A 19,809-nucleotide genomic window follows, 5' to 3' on the forward strand; every position below is an offset into this window, starting at 1 on the left:
CAGAGTAACCACTGGCATGCATATGATCTATGGCTGGGAACAGGCCCGGTTGGGGAGCTAAGGGGACAACCCTAGCTGGGTTGAGGTTCCCACCAAGGGGTGTGTGACCTGGAATGGGGGCTGCGTTCTGATCTGGAAACAGTTGTAGTCTCCCTTGGCACAAGTGTGGACTGGGATTGGATGCACCGAACCAGGCCAGACCCCAACACTCTCTGGTGTCCTGGAGGACTGGGTTAGATGTGCGACGGACTAGGCAAGGTCTCAAACCCCTACTGAGTCATGTGTGAGCCATTTGTGGGTATGGACTAACCATGGCTGGGCTGAAACATCCAACAGCAAGGACCTGTTTGGGATGAAGGCCAGTCAGGAAAAGCCACTGTTCCTGCTAGGACAGGAGGTGGACTGAGTAGGGTTGGCTCATGGACCCACTGGTAAGCATGAAACCTGGCACTGAGAGAGGTTCTGATGGAGGAGCCTGGGCAACTCCTCTGGCAGGACACAGACCCGGCAGGTAAGCACAAGAAACATGATAGGAAACAGTCCAGCACAGGCCATGGAAGTTACCCACTGGAATACAATTGGCAGGGGTTGGGGGAAGACCAGGCTGAATCTGTCCACGACATCCACTGGCAAATCCAAGCACCAGAACAGTGTGGGTCGAGCCAGGTTCGTGCGCAACAGACTAGTGCACAATATGGAATGCCAAGGTGAGGTTGCCTGTACCGGAAGGGACCGCAATGCCCAACCAGCAAGCATGAGAACAAGGAAGGAGGGGACAGAGCTGGCAGGGGAATAAGGGGTGGTTCCTTTGCTGGACAGATACTCCTGCTGGAGAGCATGGCTGGGATGGGGCAGACCAGACTAGACAGGGCTACAACACCTGTGTGCCTCATGCAGACTAGATCTGGGAAAAGCCAGGCTGGGCTGATTATTCTTACTGGTGCAAACAAAATCAGAGTGGGTGAGGGTTGTTTGTGCTCAGCCACAGCATCAGTTGGCAGAAGCTGGCACTGGGGGCTAGTTCTGTTAAGTCAAACCACAGAACTATCTTGAGAGTGCATAATCTGGGAGTGGGAGAGGCCAGGGAGGGAAATAGTGGGTTCCTCCCTCTTGGGTTACCACTTCCACGGGAGGGCATAAAACTAAGATAGCTGCTGGGGTGGAATGGGGTGTGGGACAGACTGGACTATTGCTAAACATACTGGTAAACCAGGGTAGGGGCGGGCCTGGTGGGGGTTATTGTGGGTCCAACTAGGCTGCAGCTCCCACTGGTTCATGTGAGGGCCGAGTATGTGCTGGGCAGAACCAGGCTGGACTGCAACACCCATTGGTTCCAGTGGAAGTTGGGAGTGAAAACAGAACCAACCCAGCAATTGCAACCACCAGCTGATCGGGGCGATGGATTGTGCCGGGCCCTGTACTGGTTAGCACATACAAGAATCTGGTTTGAGAACACCTCAGACAAAGTTTCTTTGGTGATCTCCCCAATCAAAATGCTGGACTCAGAACCCTAACCAAGAAAAGAGAGAAGACAGAACAGGTCAACCAATCATCTCAGCTATATCTTTGCAGCAAAATACGGGGCAGAGTGTGTATGATGGACTAAGTGAATCAGTGGATTCTTCAAGGACCTCACAGTGCTTGGAGTGGCAAGACTGGCAGCGATTCATAACTGCTGCAATATCAAAACCACTTGAGCAAGAACCTCAGAGCATACCCTACATCCGGGACCTGGGGAGGGTGGGAAATTGGGTGGGCCTTTTCCCTTATTACCCCCCTTTAAACATGAAGGAAACAAAATGGAAAAAAAATAGTCTTACCCACTTTCCTGTTGCCCTTAAACCTTTTTACCTTAATTAACTATGTAAAAATTGTCAAAGAAGAAAAAATGGGGCTGGCACAATGGCTCAACTGGATAATCCTCTGCCTGCAAGTGCCAACATCCCATATTGGCTCTGGTTCAAGTCTCTGCTATCCAGCTCCTTGCTTAGGGCCTAGCAAAACAGTGGAAGATGATCCAGGACCTTAGGACATTGCACTTGTGTGGGTGACCCGGGAGAGACTCCCGGCTCCTTGCTTTGGATTGGCCACGTGGGGATCAAACCAGTGGATGGAGGATCTTGCTGACTCTCCCTCTCCCTGTAGATCTGCCTTTCTAATAAAAATAAATCTTAAATAAATAAATAAAAATTATTAAAATGATGAGCAATTATGATGCCTTATGGGACACCTGCACTCCATACAGGAGAGATGGAGTTCAGAGTCCCAGATCCACTTCTAATCCAGCAACAAGGGAGGTAGCAGTGATAGCGCAAGCATTTGGGTTCCTGCCAGCTCAAGGGAAGTCCTGACTGAGTTTCGGGCTCCTGCTTTTGGCTTGTCCCAGTCTCTATTACTGCAGGCATTTGGGATATGAATCAGCAAATAAAAGATCTCGATGTCTATTTAACTACCTTCCAAATAAACAAATTAAAAAAGATAAACTCAAGGGACTCGTGAAGAGCAGGTGAAGTCTGCCACCTGTGACACTGGTATCCTATGTGTGCTTTGGTTTCTGTCCTAACTGCTATACTTCTGATCTTGGTCCCTGGTAATGGGCAGAAAACAGCATCTGAAGTCGGCCCAAGTGCTTGGATGCTTGGCGCCATGTGAGAGACCCAGGTGAAGCTCCTGGCTTCAATCTGTCCCAGTCCTGGCCAGTGTAGTCATTTAAGGACTGAAAAAAAAGATGGAAGATCTTTCCAGTTTTCTCTGTGTCTCTTTCCCACTTTTCACTCATTTTTTTAACAAGTAAAAATTAATGAACCTGGCACTGTGGCATTGCACACTAAACTTCTACCTTTGGTGCCAGTATCTTACATGGGTGCCTGTTCAAGTCCTTGCTGCTCCACTTCTGATCCAGCGCCCTGCTTGTGACCTCAGAAAGCAGGGGAGGACGGCCCAAAGCCTTAAGCCCTTGTACCCAGGTAAGTGACCGAGGAGATCTCTTGGGTCCCAACTTTAGACCTGCCCGGCTCTGGACATTGTGGCCACTAGAGAAGTGAACCAGTGGATGGAAGATCTTTCTCTTTGCTTCTCCTTCTCATTCTGCATGTCTGCCTTTCAAATATAAATAAATACAAAGGAAATAAAAAAATTCTAACTTTATACAAAACCTGGAAACTAGAAGGGACAGACAGTCTTTTCTCATTCCCCCATAAAACCACAAAACATTTTTGCTCATCAAAGTATGGTTTTTCTGGGACTTTCGATTTAAAACCAAGACATACAAACTCATCGTTTTTCTCAATCTCTTACGTCATACCCGGTAAGTGTTGTCTTCAGAACCACTGTTGTCTACTTTAATGATATCAGTCTTCTGGTCCTCTGAGTCTCGTGATACATTACAGTTTGCTAAAGATGATCTGACGTATAATTCCTTAAAGTACGGTTGTTTCATTTTACGATTACAGCTACAAAAGAATAAAATGAAGAAAAAATAATCCCAAGAAAAACACGGTGTTTATATCTTAACATTAAAATTTGTGGTCACACACAGCTTAAAAGAAAGAATAAATAAAACAACAGTAACTTGAACAAAGTGCTATATGAATTTTACAATGGGTGACTGCTGTTGATTAGTGACAGTGCCAAGATTTCTGGGAATATAATGATTCTGTCAAGGTTCAGTGTTCGGCAAACTCCAGCAAGACATAATTCTTGTATGCGTCACAGTGACTTACAAAGTAGTGTCAGGACTTGGGACAATGATAACATGACACCTAAGAACTTGGGAAGAGTGAATATAATCATCTTTTGGGGACTGAAATTTTTAACATGACATATACTATGCCAAAAATAAGCACATTTGCTACTAGGCAAGTCCAAAGAGATTCCAGGAAATGTAAAGGCAAGAGCAAAAACGTATTTTTTAAAAAGGAGAATTTCAGAGGCAGATTTGACTGTAAACATTCCAATGGAGTCATTTCAAGCAGTGCTACAGTGATCTCATGTACAGACAGCAGATGCCCCTTAACTTAATCCTGATGGCATTGAACACAAGCATCATCTTCACCTTTGACCCTAAGGTCAGTAACTACCAGCTGATCAGGCCTGCCTACAAAGAAAAAAGGCTAATCACGGAGACTCAAGAATAGCCTTTCTGCTATTTTTCCCATGTAAATGAATAGAGCAATTTTGGTTTTATGTTAACCTGCTACTCTAGTAATGACACAGAGAAAAGGAACTTCTCATTTCTATGACTGTGTAGTCTACCCTTGATATCTGTGGAGGTTAGCTGTGGGACCCGCCTTCCACAACAAAATTCAGGAGCTCAAGTCCTTCATGTAATCCTTGCAGTAACCTATATGCATTCTTGCATCCTTCAAATCCTCTCCAGACTGTCCTACCTAATACAATGTAAATTCTATGGAAATGTTTGTACTGATTAGACAACAATGATCAGCCAAAGAAAAAAACATTGAGTACACAGGCTTAGCCACAACATTACTTTTTTGTAAAGTATTTTTGACATGTAGCTGGTTGAATCTGCAGGTATGGAACCTTGGAAACTAAGGGCTGACTGCATTCATAAAATCTGAGTTAACAAGGGATAGCTTTAACGAAAAAGCCAGTCAACTTCTTATAGTCTGCATTCAAATTTCTAAAACCAAGACACATACCTCATAAAATGGCAACTGTTTTTACTGTGGTGCCTAATAGTCTGAATTGTTTTGCAACAATATGGGATTTTTGATCGTCGAGGAACCCTTCTACAGCATTCTTTCCTGTTTCCACATTCACTTTCAGAAGTTATATCCGTATCTCTTTTCGGGCACAGGTCTTGCTCAGGAACAGTATCTGCTATACAATTAGAAGTCTAGAATAAAAAAAAAATTAGCAACTTTGTTAAAAGCTCAAATCATTGACTGCTTAGAAAACAGAGTTAATGGACTAGACATGCTTGAAATTAAAACTGGAATTCAACTTCTAGTATGAGTAAACAGGCTGCTACCAGGCTAACTCTCCCACAGAAAACAACTTATACTGGGAAAATACAAACAAGAGGAAATAAAAATCAGAAAAAAATAACTCAAAGATCTTGAAAAGTGAACAGAAAGTAAGATTTATCTAGCTGGGAATTGACACTTGGGGAAGATGAACCAGATTTGAGTGTTTTATAGTTTTCAGCTAGAGAATTTATCCTACCCCTGCAGAAAGTCTTAACCCCAATGAGAGACAGTGTAGAGTAGACAGTGTAGACAGCAAGTAGCCCAATGAAGGAAGAAATGAAATCAAATTTGAAAATAGCTGTCCAAAGGAACAAACTGATAGCTTAGGTAAACCAAGCTAAATGTTTGTTATAATAAAAATGTCAATACTGTCTGGGAGACTATTAACACAATTCAGTTACCACAACCTAACATTCACCACGCACAGAAAACCTTCCAAAATTACTCATGGTAAAGAACCAAAAAAATGCTTGTTCTCAGGAGAAGAGGTGATCATGAGGATGGCCCAATTTTTGAATGACTAGCAAAGAACTTCCAAACAGTGATCTAACTTTGCGCAAAGACTAAGTATACCTGTTATAAAGGAAAACAAAACTCAGAAACCATCAAGATAGAAATTCCACGATCAAAAAACACAACATTGGAAGTAAAAATGGCCTGGGTAGGACTAACAACAAAATGAAGCAATAAACAAAGAGCCAGTGAAATTAAAAATAGCTCAATGTTAAAATAGCTAAGGAAAAAGTTGATGAAATATGTAGAGCTCCATCATACTTGGGGGACAATATCAAAAGTCTAAGTGGAAATCTGATAGGGAGACAATGGAGCAGGAAAAATATTTACTGAAATTACAGCCAATAGTTTCCATATTGAATAAACATAAATTTCTATATTCAAGAAAGTCCTTAGGCACAATGAGTCCAAATTGCAGAAAATCAAAGACGAATTCCCAAAAGCACCAAGTAAAAGAAACACTTTACAAATAAAACAAAAAGCAAATTCAAGGGGGGAGGGTAGCACTGTGGTGTAGCAGTGAAGTCCCTGCCTGCAGTGCTGGCATCCCATAAGGGCGCCGGCTCCAGGCTTAGCTGCTCCACCTATTATCCAGCTCCCTGCTAATGCGCATGGTCAAGCAGTGGAGGCTGGCCCAAGGCCTTAGGATTCTGCACTCGCAGGAGACCTGGGAGAAACTTCTGGCTCCTGGATTCAGACCTGCAAGCTCTGGATATTGTGGCAATTTGGGAAGTGAACCAGTGGATGGAAGACTTTGTGCTCTCTGTATTATTCTCTTTGTAACTCTGCCTTTCAAATAAATAAATAACCTTTAAAAGTTAAAAAATTAAAAAAAAAAAATCAAGGATGTGAATTAATGGTGACTTTATACTTGAAGCCCAGGATATAGTGCTGAAAGAGAATAGCACGGCAATTTAGAATTCTATAACTGGTGAACATGTCCTTCAAAAATAAAGACGAAATAGAGAGTTTTATTGTTCACAGGTGTACACTACCAGCTGTGCCAAACTAAATTCAGGCTGTCTCTTCTGTGAATAAAAAGACAAATGCTGGCAGAAGGGAGATAGATAACCAGGAGGAAACTTGACCTCTTAGAAAGAAATACAGAGCATCACATCTGATTTAAATTTGGAAAATAAAAATGGCATCTATGTATTTTTCCTTTTATTTTCTTTAAAGTAAAATCTAAATGTTCTGTGGGTATAGTGCATCCAAATGTGGTACGAAGTGACAACACTAACAAAGTAACAGGTAATAAGATCTCTACAGTTTACACTGAATAATAAGTATTAACCCTCGGTAGGCTGTGGGCTATTTTTATATACAGCAACCAAAATAAACCAAAAATCTAAAAATAAAACAAATTCAGAGAAAGTATTACTTAAGATATAATATAAAAGTTAACTTAAAAATATCCAGAGGTTAAGTGTTTGGGTAGCAGGTAAAATGTTGCTTGGGATGCCTGCATCCAACACTGAAGTGTCCAGTTCAAACATCGGTTCCCTTGCTTCACACTCAGAGTTGATGCAAAGGTTTCCTTGGTAAGGCACAGTGTGGCTTCAATGCCTGGAACCTTGGTGTTCACATGGGAGACCCGATGTGAGCTCCTGCCTCTTGGCTTTGGCCAGCCCAGCGTTGATTATTGTGAACATGTGGGTTGTAACCCAGTGCATAAAAACTTCTCCGTCTCTTTGCCTTTCAAATGAAATGCAAACAGGAACATAAACATAAAATAATGAATTTCTGAGTCAAAATGACATTTGATTAATAGCATCTGTGGCCCATCTCACCATTTTTCTATCTTAAACCCGGGTGGAAAGCAAACTCCAATTCCAATATGTTCAGGAGGTGTGGTATCCTAGAAAATTACCACTACTTGTGAACCAGAGTAAGGATGCTTGGAGATAGCAGTACATTCTCACAACTGTAGTTTGTTCATAGATTCTAAAAATCAGGGAATCAGAAGCAAGGGTAACAAAAGAATAAACAGTTCTGGAGTGCAATGTCTGCCAAATAACTTGCTACTTAGGGCCAATTTCTAGAAATGTTTTAATCATGGAACAACCACAGGGAGAGTAGAGGCCAAAGGCAGCTCATTGTCCTTTGTGTTAGCAGGCACTGGGTCTAAAGAGTACCCTGAAAGATGACTGAGGGAGGCAGCCTATAGCACTGCACAAGACAGAGCAAGTATATAAAGAAGGTCTGAAGGACGCCGACAAGGAAAAGTCATAAACAAATACACATTACTTTTCCAATCACTATTATAGATAATACCATTTCTATAAAGATAAACAAAAGACACAGAGTGATGCATTGTACGTCAGTTATTGTTGGTTGATTCGCTGTTATATAATTTTGACTTTTAGACCCTTTGTTTTAAACACACACTTTTAGAAAAGTAGGAAAAATAATTACATCATTAAGAAGCTGCAAAATTTGATCATCTAATTTCTGAAGTTTCATGTCATTTTGAAAATCATTTTCGGCATTACATTTCTCCGGCTCTGAAGATGGACACACAGATAAAAAAGATGTCAAAACAGTCTCCGGTGGTGTGCTTGTATACTGCTCCATGGGAGGTAACTCCTCAATGGGTGGGGTTACCACTGGCACGCAATCAACAACCTGACACAGAAACAAACCAAGAGCCCTTTAAATTCACATTCATCTAATACTTAAAAGTTGAAGGTGGCTTTAATGTTAGGAGGACAGAACCACAATACTATACCTCATCTTCACTCATATTTAGGGGACAATCAGAAGAAGTTAAATTATCCAAGAGACCTTCAAAGCTCGGTAGGCGTGATGAACTCATGTCTGTCAAATTGACTGGTTCACCAAAGATATTCTTACAATCTAGGACTCTAAGCTGTGGCAATGTCTGGAGAATAATTGTTCTGTACCCTTGGAAACAAATCATACAAAATGAAAATTTAAACATTAACTACAGTTATTTCTAGAATTAAAAATCTACCAGTTCTCAGATTTATCACTTGAATGATCAAAGCTAGCTGTAGAGAAAAATTAATAAACTTGTATTAAATGTTACTTATTTATCTTCTCCGGCATATACTGATTAAATATAAAAATCCCTTCTGTGCTCCCCTCTCAAATAACCCTCATGATGAAGTTTACAAAGATAAAATCATCATCTCTAAACATTTCTTTAAAGCTATTAACACATGAAACTGCACAGCAATTTGCTCTTGGGGACAGCTAGCATATCTTTTGTTTATTTTAATTAGTATGAACACAAATAACAAACATGAATCAGGACTATGTGGATAATGAGCAGAGTGTCAGAATTTACATAATAAAGACTCAAGCATTTGTAAGACATCCCCTTTTGCTCTGTTAAGTTATCCATCGCTGACACTAAGCTAGCTGAGTTATTATTAAATACAGTAAATATTTACTTTCCCTAACAACAGTTCGAAGAATATGACAAATATTAATTTGTGTTGAGGCTGAAAGGAGTAGTTTCCCCTTGCTTAACTGTGTTCCTTTGAAACTATATTTTAAAAAGTTTTATTTACAGATTTCAAAGGCAGAGAGACAGAAAGAAGAAAAGACAGTGAAAGAGAGCGAGCCAGAGCATTCATCTGTTTTACTCTATGTTTGCAATAGCTGGGGTTTGGCCACAGGAACTCCATCCAAGCCTCCCACATGCGGGGCGGGACCCTATTACTGGGTTCCTCCCTTGCCTCCCAGCAGCATTTGCAGGAAGCTGGCTCAGAAATAGGGGGGCCTCAATCACAGGCACTGAGAACTCAGACAGGAGTTACAGGTGACCCAGCAGGGGTTTAAGCAGATGCATCACGATGCTTGCCTCTGTTTAACTGTAATTTAAAAGTGAAGTACTTTTCTACAGAAGCTAAAGAAAGAAAACTGCCAAATTAATATTGCAACTTTTAAGGAAGGAGTTCCAGCCATCAGCCCCTTCTGATTCTGGAGGGAACTGGGTTGTGAAATGCACTTTTATTAAAATACAATGCTATAGGGACTATCATGAAAAATACTAACAGCAATAAAACATTTTAAAAAGAGAACAAAAAATCAAATTGAAGGAACTAGAGATTCTTGAGACAAGAGTGTTAGGAAAAGAAATCTAACCCTTGGGTTAACAGAGAAGAAAAATATAAAGAGTTGGAAACAAGATTTTCTTCCAAGAGTTCCTCCAGAGAACTCTCAATTTTTTTCCAGTTTTGCAGGGTGATTTTGTTGTACACTGTTGAGAAACTACTTCTTATGTAAGTATTTCTGTAAAACAAAAATTTAAACAGGTTTTCATGCTGCAAAAAAAGGAAAAGCCTTTTCATAGATGCATATGAATGCCAGAAGCCTCCAAAGCCAATTTGTATCCAAGAAGTTCTTTTGGATTCATATTCTAAAAATTTATTATTTGGTTAAGTGTCTGAAATAAGGGAGTTATGGAAACAGCATTCAGGTTTTTTATGTTGTCACTTGGTTAATTCTGATTTAGATCAAAGGGTATTTCAGCATCATCAACTATACTGTTCAATGTTTAAAAATCACTTATTAATAATGTAATATTGACATAAAATTCAAATGTTTTCTCAACATTACTTGAGCTCTAGTTCCCAATTCCTTTTTCTGGAGTTAGCCAATATTATCAGTTTTTAGCGTATTTTCTAGGTGTTTTATGTACATGCTCAGTAAAATACATAAATGTAAGTGTGTATGTAGGATATGTTATCTTTTCACACAAAAGGTAGCCTATTATATGTGATACTTTGCAACCTGCGTTTTTCTTTTACTATAATTGACACCTATTAATAAGGACATTCTATGTATTTTTTATGGCTATGTAGTATTACTTGATTACAACATTGGTAATTATGCTATTTTGAGGAATTCTCTTATCAAATACATCTAACTAGAGTTATTGACTTGCTCATCCTGGGTTGTTCTTTCAGCAGCAATTTAGTTTGTATAAACAAATACACAAAACATTGTAAAGGCCAAGAATATTAGCTGTTACAAAAAGTAGTACAAACTGTTCGTACCTGGTGCATGACAGACAGGATTTCCCTCTCCGTCCTTCTCCAAAATAAGATTGGTCAAAAAGTGCAATCCTACTGTACACTGAAGTAAGTGGTGGATGCTATCTACACAGTTACTATGCAGGTCAATATATCTAAGCTTATACCTAAGTCCATGGAGGGGCATCAATCCTGTAAGAGGACAAACATCATTTGGGTTGTTTTTGTCAGGAGAATTTTTTCCAATAGTTAATTAAAAATAACTGTTACATAGGTTATACTGTGAAAGGCAAAAAACTAAACCAAACCAAAGCAGACAAAAAAAAAAAAAAACACAACACCTTCCATCAAAGAGCAATAGGATCTCGCCACCCTTGTCCAACAAGAACGAGTGAGCTATTTTTGAAGAACCACAGGATCAGCGTCTTTTTGAGGCTTTACTGCTTAAGGTTCCTGGGCTGTAGCTCTCTGCAAAACCAAAGGCCCACCTCAGGCCAGTGTACACACTTACATGCAAACTCTCAAGGCATCATTTTTGGATTAGCTGACATCAGCAAACCATATACTATACCTTGATTTTGTTGGTCTGAGTAGAGAATAAACACAAACGGTGCTCGTTTAGTTTATGGGCAGTACTTCTTGCAGGAACTTACCCAGAGCATTCTGCAGCAGATGCCTGGCCCACCTGGCTTCAGCTGCACTGTGAACCGTGCTTTGTACACTGCTGATGCAGTTTATCTCCTTTCCTGTCTCAGGACCCTCTCCAAAGAGGAGGGAACGCGTGCAGCAAGGGATGTGTCAGGGACAGGCTCAATGTCCTGGTTTTCCTTCTTTTGAAGGACTGTGCTGAGATGCACAATTTAGTTTTCCTATACTCGTCCTCACAAATTTGCTTAGTTTAGCTCTCTCCATCTTCAACATTAATCCCTCTTTTTTTTTTTTTTAGTTTATTAAACCTAACTAGAATACCCTTCTCTCCTCAATGCTTTCTGGCTGATTTTCAGAAGTCTTCTCCAACTACTCTATGACATCTGATTTTCCTGTGATACTTTCTCACAGCACTTGGCACTCTCCTTAAAGAATCAATACATTTATAAGTTACTAGATCCAGGTTGCTAGTTTTCCATATGTTTAAACATTCTGATCCTCTCTCTCTCTAGTTAAGATTTTAAAAATTTTACTTGAAAGTCAGTTACAGAAGGGGAAAACAGAGAGAGCCTTCTTCCATGTGCTGGTTCACTTCCCAAAGGCAGGAGTGGCTGCAGCTGAGCTGATCCAAAGCCAAGAGCCTGGCGTTTCTTCCAGGTTTTCAACAGGGGTGCAGGCACCCAAAGGCTTGAGACACGGTCTGCTGTTTTTCCTTGCCGTAAGCATGGAGCAAGATAGAATATGGAGCAGCCGGTAAACGCACCGATTCCCATATGGGATGCCATGACACAGGTGAAGACTTAGCCTGCTACACTACTGTGCCAGCCCTGAAATGATCTTTTAAGAACATCAATTTGGGGTTTGCTCTTGGTTCAGCACTCAGGAATACAGTTAAGGAGTGTCTGGGTTCAGGTCCCAGTGCTCTGCTAAATGCACCCTGGGCGGCAACAGGTGATGGCTCCAGGATGTGGCACCCCATCACTCATGTGGGAGGGAGCTCCCCTCTATTTTTGGGTTTGGTTTACCACTTGCTGTCGCAGCAATCTAGCGTTGAAAACAGCAAAAGGAACATCTATCTCCCTTTTTCTTAGCATCCCATACGCCCTGGCTTTTCAAAAAAATGATTTAAAAAATTAAAAGACAAACTATGTCACTCCCTTATTCAATAACCTCTAATGTCTTCCTATTATTCCCAGAGTAAAATGTGAACTCTTTATCCTACCTATGAAGGCTTATGCAACCTGGTCTCTGCTTACCTTCCCATCACTTTTTTTCAATAGATGAATCTATAATTGGCTATGACACAACAGACTAGTCTTCCTACAGGCAAGCTTGATGCTGCCTTCCTCCCGCCACTTTGTTGAAGTGTTTCGGAACATATACTTTTATTTCACGAATCTAACAGAACACATGTGACTGCCTCGTTTTCTGTCTTCTTCACAGCCCTTATCACTTACGGGAAACAGTTCGTGTCCTGGCTGCTCTACTTCCGATTCAGCTCCCTGCTTATGAGGTAAGAGAGCACCAAATGGTAGCTCAAGTCCTCAGTTCCCTACTCTTATGTTGGGACCCGGAAGAAGAGGCTCCAGGCTCCTGGCTTTGGATCATCTCAGCTCTGGCCATTGTGGCAACTTGGGGAATCAACCAGCAGATGGAAGATCTTTCTCTCTTTGTCTCTCCTTCTTGAAGTATGTCTTTTAAATAAAAAAAATTTAAAGGACAACTATAAAGACTTAAATTGAGCAATTCTTGTGCAAACTTTGAAATAAATATTATGTTGCTGAAATACTGTGAAAACTTTGTACTTTAAAAGTGACTAAAATTTTCTCTTTCAAAGTAGTTTGCTCAATACACTACAGTAATGCGCCTAGTGCAGTAGCCTAATGGCTAAAGCCCTCACCTTACACATGCTGGGACCCCCTTTGGGCACTGAATCTTTTTTTTTTTTTAAAGATTCCTTTATTTTTATTACGAAGTCAGATATATAGAGAGGCAGAGAGACAGAGAGGAAGATGTTCCGTTCAATGATTCACTCCCCAAGTGAGCACAACAGCTGGTGCTGCACCGATCTGAAGCTGGGAACCAGGAACCTCCTCCAGGTTTCCCACGGGGGTGCAGGGTCCCAAAGCTTTGGGCCGTCCTCGACTGCTTTCCCAGGCCACAAGCAGGGAGCTGGATGGGAGGTGGAGCTGCTGGGATTAGAACCAGCACCCATATGAGATCCCAGGCACGTTCAAGATGAGGACTTCAGCCGCTAGGCCACGCCATCAGGCCCAAGGGCACTGATTCTAATCCCAGCTGTTCCACTTCCCATCCAGCTCCCTGTTTGTGAGCTGGGAAAGCAGTTGAAGACTGCCCAAAGCCTTGGGACCTGAACCCATGTGGGAGACCTGGAAGAAGCTTCGGCTCCTGGCTTCGGATCAGTGCAGCTCTGGTCACTGCGGGTGCTTGGGGAGTGAACCAACAGATGGAGGATCTTTCTCTTTATCTCTATCTCTCTTTTTTTAAAAAAAGATTTATTTTTACTACAAAGCCAGATATACAGAGAGGAAGTTCTTCTGTCCAATGATTCACTCCCCAAGTGAGCGCAAAGGCTGGTGCTGCGCCAATCCAAAGCCGGGACCCGGAACCTCTTCCGGGTCTCCCACCCGGGTGCAGAGTCCCAACGCTTTGGGCCGTCTTTGACTGCTTTCCCAGGCCACAAGCAGGGAACTGGATGGGAAGTGGAGCTGACAGGATTAGAACTAGTGCCCATATCGGATCCCAGAGCATTCAAGGCAAGGACTTTAGCCACTAGGCCACGGTGCCGGGTCCTATATCTCTTTTTGCATATATCTGCTTTTCTGATAAAATAAATCTTTAAAAAAATACAGTAGTTTGCATAAAATGCTAAAACTCAATTTTGATGTTTTCATGTCTTTAGAGGGAAAAAGGCTGAAAAATTAAACAGCTGCTACTTAAGCTGAAGGGTATAAATAGGTCTTTTTATTTTTGGCATATTAAGCACCTGCATAAGGTATTGTTTTTGGAGCGGGGAGCAAAAATAAAACCAACAAATGAATACAATGATTTCAAACATGTGTAAGTTTTCGAACATGCTGAGTTGAAGCTTCCTCCTCATGCATTAAAACATTCAGCATTACAGAAAACAAGTGTTATCTACTTACCACTAAGATCATTTATGTGGTTATAAGATAAATTCAGTTTAGTCAGATTAATTAGTGCTTCAAGTCCTAAAACAAAATAAAACAGAATGAAAATAAAGCCTTTACATAATTATTCAAACTGGATGTAGCTTTGCAGTATTGGTTCCAGCTGCTACGAAGCAAACCCAGTCCGGTAACACTGAAATCAATTTTACTGGTATTTTTAAAAATATTTAGTCTTTAAAACTTGATAACTTTATGAGGAAAACTTTGTGTAATGAATTTTGGTGTCAGTTTTCAAGAGATTCTGATCATTTTTTATTCTATTCTTTTGGGCAAATAAATTCAAGTCATCTTCTTTTTGCAAAGTATTACATAAAAATCACTTACAAACCTTCTATTCTTGTGATCAAGTTGCAGGACAAATTTAAAGTGCATAGTTTTGTCAGAGTGTTTAGCCCTTCAATTTGACTTATTTGATTAGATGACAGGTCTAAATGTTGTAAGTTCCAAATATGATCAATGGCTTCAATCTTAGAGATGTTGTTGCAATGGAGATTGATGGCATGAAGGGTTGAATCTAAAGATAACTGTGATATTCTACAAAAGAAAATATAGTATAAAAAAAAAGCAAGCAGGCATTTCAAATGCATGACCAAATAATCAAAATTAGTCAAACATCATGTAGACAGCATGTGCTGCTTTTCATGCTACAGTGGAATCCTACCACTGGGGTGGCCTTCAAATGTCTCCTCAGACACTGCTTTTACAATATGAACAAGTATCCTGGACTATGAGTATGAACCCAAACCCTCTCAAGGAAGGTAGGTGAAACTGGACAAACCCAGCCACTACACGCGGACAGTCAGTAATTGTAGGAGCTCTAAAATCTAAACATTCCTCCCGTTCAATCTTGCTCTCTCTCTCTTTTTTTTTTTTTTGCTGTTACTTCAACAAATGACCTTTTAAAATGTCGTTTTACTTATTAGGTTGTTGGTTGTCACAGCAATTTTAATCAGTAGGTTTCCTAAAAATACTTAAGCACACAGAAATTAAATAAGTTGCCCACAGTCTTGCAGTTAGGTTAAGCCGAGCTCCGACCTGATGCTGGAGTTAGTTTACGAGCTTATTTTCCTCACTGCCTACAAGGGTTAATTCAATCTAGAATGCACTTAGCTTCTGATAGAAGCACTGATTATTGCTGTTTGTAGGGAAAAAGAAGTCCCCACTGCAACTGTTGAAAATTGCAACGTATTTCTCCTAAGCAGAAGCCATCACTTCACTCTCTGAATGACTATTTACAACTGGAACCTTCTCTGAAGGCTTGCAGGCTCTGTAGTTGCTACTATTCCACTGAAGACGACTTAATTCTGCAGCAGGGAAGCAGCCACGGATTTCAGATCAGAAATCTCTAAGTGTGAGTGTTTTAAGAATGTTCCCATTATCCAATGTGTTACTTACTGAACTCTTAGTTCTCTGACACTATTACTATATGCTCTTAACCACAACCACTACATTTTCTGACACATTTCTGTTCCTAGAAATTAACACATGCTGTGGAACGTAGAAACAGCAGCCTGTGAGATTAGACAGAAATGGATCTGAATTAAACATTAATGTCTCGCCACATGCATGAAGTCTGGCGGATTACTGAGGTTGTCTTTCATCACTCAATGCATACGAAGCACTTTCTCATCAGTAGCACAGAAGGCACAGCAGACAACTGTACAAGGGAACAACATGAGCAAAAGTGCAGGGGAGACAGCGAGGACCTCTTCCAGCCCTGGGTAGCTAACCAAAGAGCCTAGCTGGAGAAATGTTCCAGAGCAGACAGAGAAAGTAACTCAGAACCAAGAACCTCCAATCACATGCACAAGTTCAGGCAGCAAGCGATGACTTCAACAGCGTATTGTGGAAAGCATCACCAAGACATTAACACCGCAGCCAGGAAAGCGAGGCGACACTAGGGAAGAGAAGCTAGCGATAGAGCCGCGGGCCCTGGAGACACCAGACTGCCACTGAGGGACAGACGAGACCAACCATGAAAGGGCAAGCAACGCAGTGACCAGTGCCGAGCCCGGGTCAGCAGACGCGAGCAGCGGCAAGCGCCCGGGCCGGGTTCGAGGTCCCGCAGAGCGGTGAGGAGGGCACAGCCTGGGCCGTGGGGTGCGGGGAGCCCCGGGCCCCGCTCCTGCCGCCCTGGCCGCCCCGCTCCCGCCGCCCTGGCCGCCCCGCTCCCGCCGCCCGCAGCCGCCCCGCTCCCGCCGCCCGCAGCCCCGGGCCCCGGCCGCTCCGCGGGGCGAGGCGGGGCGCCCTTCACCTCTGTAGACCTTTGTCCATGAAGCACACATCCCCGCAGCTGCTGTCGCCTTCCTCGGTTCCGACTTCTGCCTCTCCCGTCGCCTCCATGGCACCAGCGACGGGGAGCGGACGGGGGTCTTAGGCGGCGGCCAGCGCTGGGGCGCAGAGCCCGGTACCGGCCCGGGGTGGGGGGCGGGCCGAGAACGCCCCTTCAACCGACAGCCGGGCCCTTCCCGCCCACACGCTGCCGCAAACGCCCACGCCGCTCTGCGCCGGCGCCGGGGTCGCTTTTACCGCAGCTCTGCCGTAAAACGGCGCCACGGGTCAGCAGGAGAAGCTTGGGCGGCTCGGCGTGACAGCCTGTCTCTTCCCGAGGCGGTTTTACCGTGGCTTCTCCCGACCCGGCCTCACACATGTGTACAGGGTGTCCCCACCGTCCATGCCGCTTGCTGTTGATTCGTAAAACGTTGTGGGGGTCTTACTGTGTCCACTCGCTGCGCCCTGAGAGAGAAGCCTCCTCAGCCCAGGGGAGGGAAGGAGGAGTTGCCACACAGCATGGCTAGGAATAGCGCAGGGACATCCAAGCTCATTGTAAATGCTGTGAGTAGTCGACAAGTTTTATAAGAGGAGCTGATTGATGACTGAGACCGTATTCAATGAATTAGATGGAAAATCCATTCCTGCATGAGAGAACTCTCCTGAGGACACTGCGTCCCGATTCATGGCATGGCATTTAAAGATGGAAACAAAAAGTAGATATCTTTAAATTTGACCCTGTCATTATCCTGCAGTTAAGTCTTCCAAGGTTACCCTTTAAGGGGAACAAAATAAGACTGCAGCGGTTTTCTTTGTTTGTGCTGGCAAAAAGTACACGTTAGGTATCTATAGTACCACGTTAGTCCATCTATTTTGTTGTTAACACCTAGTGTGAAAATCAATATGCGAAAACAGTTAAAATTAATTTGACTACATTGCAATTTTATAATGCGTATCTAAAAGGATTTTGTTTTCTGTTTATTTTGTAGTTCACAGCTGTTAATCATGGTGTGGTTATTTTTATTTTTAAGTTTTGTATGTTTCAAATCTAACATTGGAGACTTCCTGCCAGATTCTAAGACACATGGCCACATTCATTATTTACTGTAGCCAAATTGTGTGTAACATATCTACAACTCCTTTCAACAGGAGACAGCAGTGAGATCTGTTAGAAGATTCTGGGCTGGTCCTCAACTTTTGGCTAGAGGAGTGTTTTAGAAAGTGTGCCTTGAGGGTGGTAAGCCACGCCTCCACTACAGCTGACATTTCTGTCTCATAATTGCCCAGCCAGCATTTATGTCAGCCGAGGCTAACCGAGTGAAGAATGAGAGATTGTCTGTAGCTGAAATAGGTCTCCCCGCGTGTTTGAGTGAGCTTTGGCTTCCACACAGCAGGAAGGGGTTTCTCGCTCTTGGGAGGCCTGGAGCCAGAGATGAGGCTGCTGCCAGGGTCAGATTCTGGTGTGAGCCCTCTTCTCAGCTGCAGACTGCCACCTGCTGCTCTCTCCTCCCCAGAAACACAGAGCGCTGAGAGGGCTCTGGGATTTCATTTAGAAGAGTGTTAATCCCATGCACCAAGGCCCCACTTTTATGACCTGATGGTCTCCTAAGGAATGCACCTCTTCATACATGGTGTTGTGTGTTAGGATTGAAGTGTATGTTGGAGGAGAGGGGCATGACCACTTCATGACATTGGTGAAGGATACACACATGCATGTGTGAGCCCTGCAGAGATCGGACCAGCTGGTCACAGCTAATACTGAAATGAGGATGAAATCGTTTTATGTAAAGCTAACAAGTGCAAGGGATGGTTACTTGTTGACTGGGATCATCATTAACACTATAAATATTCACTACAGATTTTAATGGGGCTAATATTATAGTCTCACCTAAAACAAATAGGTGATCTCAGAAAAAAAAAAATGTGTCATCACGATATAAATGCCCTGGATCTTTCCTCCAATATCAAAGGATTTTTATCAATCAGAAAACTGGCTATAGGGAATAGAGATAAAAAAAAAACTTGTAGCTTGTATCTTTGTTGTCCTCATATTTAAGGATTAACGCTCTTGAGAGTAATGGTATTTTTGCCTATTTTTGATTATACATTTATAAGAATCTTCATTTTTTCCTCTAATACATTACTTATCAAATAAACTTTTTAAAACTAGCATCTACATGACATCTCAGTTCTAAAATTAAAATATTGTATCACTGGCATTCTAAAGAAAGCAACAGCTTGAATTCAACCACTACCCTCTGAGATCTTGTATCATGTTTTTAAACTGTGCTTCACTTTCCCCAGGGCTCACTTCTCATGGTTGCGTTGGAAGACATTGTGTGGTTCCTAAAGAGCAATACGCTTGACCTCAGTCTTAGTAGTGTGAGAGCAAGCAGGAGACAGGCACTTTAATTGAGCAGTAAGATGGTGCTGTGCGGGAGTCAGGATAGCATCTGTTCTGGAAAGGGTAATATGTTGTTTAGAAAGGTGATAAGGGGTGTGTGTGTGTGTGTGCAACAAGAAGACAGAAAATTGAACCTGAATTAAACCTTTGTTCAGAACCTGCTGTGGCTAACTAGCTGGGAAAATGATAAGTGTTTTGAAGGCAAGTGGAGATGTGAGATGGTGTGGAAATGGCTGTAGGTTTGTGAGAAAGTTCGGAAGGAGATGCAAAGGAACTTGATAGCAGAGTAGTATTTATGGAAGGGATGTGGTTAGTTTGTGTTTTATAAAGTAGTCCATAAAAACTGAATGGAAGTTGGAGTGGAGAGAAGAAATTTGAGCGAAATGAATAAATTAAGGGGTTGTTACAATAATACTTCAGTTTTGACTAGTATTTATCGAATGCTTACTGTTGGTATGCATCCTGTCTGCTCCACTTCTGAGCCAGCTCCCTGCCAATGCATCTGGGAAAGCATCGGAGGAGGGCTGAAGTAGTTGGGCATTTGTTACCACATTGGGGACCTTGATGGAGTTGAAGACTCCTTCCTGGCTTCTGCCTGGCCCAGCCCTGGCTGTTGTGGCCACTTGGGTAGTGAACCAGCAGATGGAAGATATTTCTCTCTATATATACATTTCTCTCTGTCTTCATCCCTCCCTTCCTCCCTCTGTGACTTTGCATTTCCAGTAAATAACTCCTTTAAAAAGGAATTTTGTGCTAATGGAGCTTTT

General features: G+C 42.3%; 1 protein-coding gene across 5 annotated transcripts in view; it reads right to left on the minus strand.

Annotated features, from left to right (window-relative positions):
* Window positions 1-19,809, minus strand: part of LRRCC1 (leucine rich repeat and coiled-coil centrosomal protein 1) — a 47,747-nt gene that overhangs the window by 16,895 nt on the left and 11,043 nt on the right. The window contains exons 1-8 of one of the 5 annotated variants that reach the window (XM_040993753.1): window positions 16,622-16,736; window positions 14,696-14,901; window positions 14,323-14,388; window positions 10,532-10,699; window positions 8,233-8,408; window positions 7,970-8,129; window positions 4,662-4,860; window positions 3,305-3,452 (exon numbers count right to left, since the gene is read on the minus strand). In XM_040993753.1, the coding sequence (XP_040849687.1) occupies window positions 3,305-3,452; window positions 4,662-4,860; window positions 7,970-8,129; window positions 8,233-8,408; window positions 10,532-10,699; window positions 14,323-14,388; window positions 14,696-14,901; window positions 16,622-16,710 (1,212 nt within the window). In that variant the 5' untranslated portion in view covers window positions 16,711-16,736. The other 4 variants (XM_040993745.1, XM_040993769.1, XM_040993761.1 and 1 more) reach the window with 4 other exon arrangements.

This window comes from Ochotona curzoniae, unplaced genomic scaffold (genome assembly GCF_017591425.1).
Source record: "Ochotona curzoniae isolate NIBS_2020 unplaced genomic scaffold, NIBS_Ocur_1.0 contig_1071, whole genome shotgun sequence".
NCBI lineage: Eukaryota > Metazoa > Chordata > Mammalia > Lagomorpha > Ochotonidae > Ochotona > Ochotona curzoniae.